This window comes from Aulonocara sp. 'chitande type north' Nkhata Bay, linkage group LG6, assembly GCF_057382095.1.
Source record: "Aulonocara sp. 'chitande type north' Nkhata Bay isolate Kocher_YH1m ecotype deep benthic linkage group LG6, A_spYH_male_GT1.1, whole genome shotgun sequence".
Lineage (NCBI taxonomy): Eukaryota > Metazoa > Chordata > Actinopteri > Cichliformes > Cichlidae > Aulonocara > Aulonocara sp. 'chitande type north' Nkhata Bay.
In genome coordinates this window covers 4,535,713-4,542,952 of record NC_141349.1, presented here as the reverse complement: position 1 = coordinate 4,542,952, position 7,240 = coordinate 4,535,713, and the positions used below count along the sequence as shown (strand labels likewise).

The window sequence follows — 7,240 nt, the reverse complement described above, 5'->3', positions numbered from 1 at the left end:
TAATCAGGAGTCCACTTACAGTCTTATTTTCAATGTCATTTGCAAAAATGTTGTCTATGAGAGTTGCACAATGTGATGTAATCCTGGTAGGTCTAGTAATTTTAGGGAATAGGTTCATACAGTGCATTGTGTTTATAAATTCCTCAGTGGTTTTATGTTTATTTGGGTTTAGCAAATCAATATTGAAGTCTCCACAAATGAAAACTTTTTTGCGAGCTATTTCAATAAATGTTTCTTCTATCCAGTCTTTAAATGTCTCAATACTACTACCTGGAGCTCTGTATATACAGCTAATGAGCACATTTTTACTTTTTTCTTTACAAATTTCAACTGTAATACATTCTAGTACATTATCAATCACCATCGTCATCTTTTCCACCACATTAAATTTCAAGGATTTGTCCACATACAAGGCCACTCCTCCTCCTCCTTTGTTTCGCCTAGTTATAAATGTGAATTCATAACCCTCCAGTTCAAAGTCTGTTCCTTTTTCCATATTGATCCAAGTTTCTGATAAGGCAATGACACTAAATGGATGTGAAAACTGGTTAAGATATTCTTTGATATGACTAAAATTAGCATAGAGACTTCTACAGTTAAAGTGGATAATTGATAATTTATTCTCAGTTTTAATCCTCTGATTGTAGTCTTTATTTGTATAGTAGCAGCAATTGTTATTGTTAGATGAGAAAAGGTTGTTGTCTGGATCTATTTCATTCCAAGTCATGTGTATTGTGATCCATATAGTTAAATGTTTTCAGTTCCAATTGATCATATTCTGCAACTGTCTGACTGATGCAGCTGATTCTTCCAGATGTATCTGAGTTCTTCCTTCCAGTGTGTGTCATAAGTGAGTGTGTGGTTGTCTGTTACCTTGTTTGCCGTCCTGATCGTGTTGCTCACTGATATTTTTCGAGATCCGCCATATTTTTAATGGTCAGAACTTTGGCTTCCTCTGGTGATCCGTTTAGTTTAATGAATATTTTGCAGTTCGTCGTCCAAGTACCTTGGATTTTTCCCAGCTTCTTAAGGTGTCGCGCTTTTTTGGCTATTTCAGCGTTGTGTTTGGTTAGATGTTCATTGATAAAGACATTAGATCCTTTTAATTTTCTTCCTTGTTTCAGCAGCGTAATCTTGTGCTTTCGATTTACAAACCTTAATATAATAGCCGGTATGTTGCCGTTCCTCCTGGGAAGAGGGTGGCATGCTTCGACAGAGTTACAGTCCAGGGCAATCCCTTTGGACCGCAGGAAAGCAGCCACCTGTTGTTCCGTGGAGCTAATGTCAAGCTCTCCAGGTTCCTCATTGCTGTCAGCGGTCACCACCTGAGCGTATGACCGGGGTTTAATATGGAGCCCAGTGATGATGACGTCGTTTATCCTGGAGTATTGTTCCAGGTCAGCGACCTTACTTTCCAGGTATGCAATCTTTTTATCTTTTTCGGCATTTTGGATGCGGAGGAGCTTTACCTCCTCCACAATTTCAATGATATTTTTCTGCTGCAACCTGATAGTAGAAATTTCATCCATTATGAAGTCAAGGGACTTTTTAATGTCCTCGACTTCCTCAGCTGTTGGTGTCCTCTTCGGCCCCATTTTATCTGGTTACCCTGGTAGCAGGTTCAGTCAGCTGATTCCTCAGTCAGCTGTTAGCCTGGTAACGCGTTGGCTAGCCTGCAATTACCTCGTTAACTCCGTTAGTCCAGTCCAATATCCTGTATCAAAGTCGTAATCCAGACAGGGTTGTACCAAAAGTTCCAACAATTTGAGTAGTCTTTGCTCCAGAAATTGATGGCCAAATTTCAAAAATCCACAGGACACGATCAAAACACAACTTCCAAACAAAACGTGAAGAGGGTAAGGAAAAAAGAAACAGAAAAAGACTAAAAGGCAGCAAGAAAAATAAAATAAAAGAGGCCAAGGGAATCTTTATTAAAGCAGCAGACTATTCATATTGCAACCGTCTGAGCCAAGCTGTGCCTTTCAATAGGGCGATACATTTGAGGAATCAGATGGGTGATGAAATTGATAAAAAAAAAGGCATTCTGGTATCCCATCACTGCAGAGGCACTTGACATTTGTGATGACATTTGAGCTTGTTTGAATCTGCTTGAAATTGAGCATTTCATCCCAATGTAAGGCTACACTTTAGAAAAACCCTTCTTATCTGCAAGATTACGCAGCTATATTATATGAAGGTATTATGCAGTGCTAATAGAGCATGTAGATACTTCACAAATGATACCAAAATGCCTCGCACCACACATAAGGAGGATTTGGCCCTTGAATAAAAGAATACTTCCGAGTATGCAAATGCCCACAAAAGAATTAAGGCTTAACAGATTTGACTCACTCAAACAATGGCATGCAGCTCTTTTCCCAAGATGCAACTGTGTTAGTTTGCAGGATTAAGGCTCTGGATTGTGACAATGTGTTGAATGAAAAAGGACAAAGCGACACCTCCTTTATTACAGGGGTATAACTATAAGTGCTTCTCTTTTTATGCCTCAGGAATGATTACAACCAGGAGGCAGAGAGAGAGAGGCAGAGGCTATACACTGCCACCTGCAGGAAAATTATGCTCACGGTGTTTTGTTTTGTTTTTTGGCTGAATGGTAGTGCTGCCCCGGTGACATGGTTTATGTGAAGAATTGTTATACAATTGAGTGTGATTGCTGTTATGAATGGGTTTACTGTTTCCTGTATTGTGGCTCCTGTGAGTTTTAATACAGTGTGTTTTTTTCCTTCCTTAAACAACATTATTTTAAAATATAGTTTAAGAACGGATGTTTAAGAAAACAACAACAACATACAAACACACAAAAACTATATTGTAGTGGTGTTACCCTTATGGTGGATGTAGCACAGGAGATAGAGCAAGGCATTAACTTAGATTGGTGGCTCAATCCTTGCTTGTTGTGTTTTTTATTTATTTAATTTATTTTTGTTGTTTTTGTTGTATAAAGCAATTTGCATGCTCAGGTAGAGTAGAAAAGCGCTATATAAGAATCAGTCCATTTGCCTTCCTCTTGCCCTCTGCCAGCTGGGATTGGATCCATGAATTGGATAAACAGAAGAAAAGAGATGGAGGACATTCATTATTTAAATTAAAGTGATTATTTTTCCATGTTTCGTTACTGAATTACATGAAGAATTTTTTATTGAAAGACACAACTTCATAATTCAGGAATTCGGGACGTTTTACATTTCAATGACAATTAATACAGCTAAACTTCAGCTGCAAGTAGAGCTACATGGCAATCCATTCAAATCTTGAAGGTACAGTTAGTTATTTTTTGAGTTTATCTAATAAATTAATAGTTGTTACATCTACCAAATTGATTCATTCTCATATACTCGGATTAAATTAAAATACATAGAGTGAGCACCAGTTTGTGGTAGCAGACATATTGCCCCATTCTGCCCAATCACGTTACAGTGGGGCAAAAAAGTATTTAGTCAGCCACCGATTGTGCAAGTTCCCCCACTTAAAATGATGACAGAGGTCAGTAATTTGCACCAGAGGTACACTTCAACTGTGAGAGACAGAATGTGAAAAAAAAAATCCATGAATTCACATGGTAGGATTTGTAAAGAATTTATTTGTAAATCAGGGTGGAAAATAAGTATTTGGTCACCTCAAACAAGGAAAATCTCTGGCTCTCACAGACCTGTAACGTCTTCTGTAAGAAGCTTTTCTGTCCCCCACTCGTTACCTGTATGAATGGCACCTGTTTGAACTCATCATCTGTATAAAAGACACCTGTCCACAGCCTCAAACAGTCAGACTCCAAACGCCGCCATGGCCAAGACCAAAGAGCTTTCGAAGGACACCAGGAAAAGTATTGTAGACCTGCACCAGACTGGGAAGAGTGAATCTACAATAGGCAAGCAGCTTGATGTGAGAAAATCAACTGTGGGAGCAATCATCAGAAAATGGAAGACATACAAGACCACTGATAATCTCCCTCGATCTGGGGCTCCACGCGAGATCTCATCCCGTGGGGTCAAAATGATCATGAGAACGGTGAGCAAAGATCCCAGAACCACACGGGGGGACCTGGTGAATGACCTGCAGAGAGCTGGGACCAAAGTAACAAAGGTCACCATCAGTAACACACTACAACGGCAGGGAATCAAATCCCGCAGTGCCAGACGTGTTCCGCTGCTGAAGCCAGTGCATGTCCAGGCCCGTCTGAAGTTTGCCAGAGAGCACATGGATGATACAGCAGAGGATTGGGAGAATGTCATGTGGTCAGATGAAACCAAAGTAGAACTTTTTGGTATAAACTCAACTCGTCGTGTTTGGAGGAAGAAGAATACTGAGTTGCATCCCAAGAACACCATACCTACTGTGAAGCATGGGGGTGGAAACATCATGCTATGGGGCTGTTTTTCTGCCAAGGGGACAGGACGACTGATCCGTGTTAAGGACAGAATGAATGGGGCCATGTATCGTGAGATTTTGAGCCAAAACCTCCTTCCATCAGTGAGAACTTGGAAGATGAAACGAGGCTGGGTCTTCCAACATGACAATGATCCAAAACACACCGCCCGGGCAACAAAGGAGTGGCTCCGTAAGAAGCATTTGAAAGTCCTGGAGTGGCCTAGCCAGTCTCCAGACCTCAACCCCATAGAAAATCTGTGGCGGGAGTTGAAAGTCCGTGTTGCTCGGCGACAGCCCCAAAACATCACTGCTCTCGAGAAGATCTGCATGGAGGAATGGGCCAAAATACCAGCTACTGTGTGTGCAAACCTGGTAAAGACCTATAGTAAACGTTTGACCTCTGTTATTGCCAACAAAGGTTATGTTACAAAGTATTGAGTTGTATTTTTGTTATTGACCAAATACTTATTTTCCACCCTGATTTACAAATAAATTCTTTACAAATCCTACCATGTGAATTCATGGATTTTTTTTTCACATTCTGTCTCTCACAGTTGAAGTGTACCTCTGGTGCAAATTACTGACCTCTGTCATCATTTTAAGTGGGGGAACTTGCACAATCGGTGGTTGACTAAATACTTTTTTGCCCCACTGTACATGTATATGACTATCTGGTTGTTCAGTCTGACGTCACTAGCCGTGTCTGGACCTAAACTCCGCTGCAGGTTGTAACAGCCACTATGGTGTGGTGTCCCTTTAAGACACCCAAGTCGAGGGTTGATGGTGTCATCAGTGTGTGCCACTGCTCTCTTGCTCTCTCTCTCTGTGATTATGAGGACACGTGCCTTCACGCTCGTGCTTAACGAGGGACGGACTTATGTTTTCTTTTCGAGACCCTTTTTTTGTTTTGTTTGCAGCGCTTGGGTTGTATGAACGCTGGGCATTTTGTTGTTGAGCCGCAGCCGTTCAGCCGGGTTTTTATACGGTTGCTGAAGAATGCGTATTAAAGAACCACCGTGGATTACTGATACCAGTGTGGGTGTGTATCCTTCCGCCTAGCCTGCTAGGTGTCTTGCCGCCTCTTCTCAACCACACAACCCAACGTTACAAGGTCCATATATCAAACGATCACTATGGCATTACTGAGAGTTGAAAAACTGTCTAAAGTCTTTCATCTTTAATAAAATGATCAGCGTTCTGCTCTACCAGGTGTAACAATTGAGTTTAACATCCAGGCATCCATGAAAACGGAATTTATGACATTTAACGGAGTTAGAAGTTAGCAGGAAGTTAGCTCGCTAGCTTCTATCTAAATACAATATAGCATGTCCTGACTGCGGGGTTTTGGAAACAAATTAAAACGTACAGCTCTGCTATCACTTCCAACATAAATGAAGACAGAAACTAAACAGCAGTGACGTTTGTAGGGTTACTGAAGTTGGGCTAGCTGGTATATAATGATGTGCTACGTGACAAATGTATTATACCAAAGGTGGAGGAGAAGAGACCTTGTAGGTGTTTGCATGCATTGGAGGAAGTTTTAATTGATGTCTGCACCTTCAAGCTCAAGATATGATGGATTACATATAATTTTAACATTGAGAAGAGGTCCCCTTTATGAAAAAGTGAAATGCAAAGGAAAGAGACAACTGACATCTGAATAAAATATCCATCCTCTTTCTCCTCAGTTCAGTTCAATTCAGTTTTATTTATCTAGCCACAATCACAGCAACAGTTGCCTCAAACTGATTTATATTGTAAAATAAAGCACCTACAATAATACAGAGAAAACCTCAAGCTTCTCTCCTGAACTGAAGTCTGGGCTCTAATAGATGAAAACATGCATAAACATTCGTATTTATTCCCAATACTGTCACAGTTACTTACTGTCAGTGTTAGCCAGCAACTCCTCGTCCCCAGACAGCAGTACAATGAACTGGTAAGCCAAGTGTAAGTGGCTATAAGCTAACATTATGCCAGTTAATGTAAATGTGTCCTAAAAGTCACACTTTCCCTCTAATAAACAGTTTGATAATATTGATTATATTCTCAAACTGTATGACAGTTTATTCAAAGAAATTTTCACTAATGATGTATCCTCCAGCATCCTCCAGAGTAAACAGACATGGACAAATTTTTTCAAAATTACTCAGAGTTACACAATGAACTTTAGGCAGTGTATACAATGTTTAATAATAACTGTAATAATTACTGTAACAAAGTGTCAGTGTTTCTGTCTGACTGATGCCGATGAGCTCATGTCATGGTGGTGCCCACCAGAGAAAGCACCACCATACACATAAAACACAAATATATGTTTTATGTATATTCTACGTATATTTACGTAGAATATACATAAATATACGTAGAATATATGTATATTTTTGTATATTCACCATACACCATATACATAAAACACAAATATATGTTTTATATTCTAAAGAACAAATATACACAATTTTGTATATTTTTACTATAATGTCAATTTGGTTTATGTTGTATTTAGATTGCACTTGTTTCCTCATTCAACATTATAGTTTCTAAATAAAATCCGGACCATGTCTTAAATGTCATATTTGGTTTCAGCAGAGGTGCAGTTATTGTGGGTTGAAGGATTAAAAATACTCAGATGATAACCAACAAAAAATAAGTGTCCACATTTTTCTTTAGGTTAAGCCCTAAAGAAAAATGATATAAAATAAAGACTGTTGTAGACTGTTGCATGTCTTTCTCATAATGGGGGTTGACATTGCGTTTCACGTTTCCATGGTGTTCTATCTTCTGCCTTGTATCTTCATCCAATATGAGCAGAAAGTCAGTGTGCTGAGCTGGATCTCTTATCAGCTCAAGCAGT

At 39.5% G+C, this 7,240-nt stretch overlaps 1 protein-coding gene across 1 annotated transcript; it reads right to left on the bottom strand.

The window, feature by feature from the left end:
• Positions 1-899: 899 nt before the first annotated feature.
• LOC147327082 (uncharacterized) lies at positions 900-1,595 on the bottom strand. The gene has a single exon (XM_086297470.1). It carries the CDS (start codon positions 1,593-1,595, stop codon positions 900-902), a length of 696 nt encoding a protein of 231 aa, XP_086153596.1.
• Positions 1,596-7,240: the final 5,645 nt, after the last annotated feature.

What these genes read in the sequence shown, in the direction of transcription:
- LOC147327082 (XM_086297470.1), bottom strand. Translation starts at nt 1,595, where the DNA reads ATGGGGCCGAAGAGGACACCAACAGCTGAGGAAGTCGAGGACATTAAA.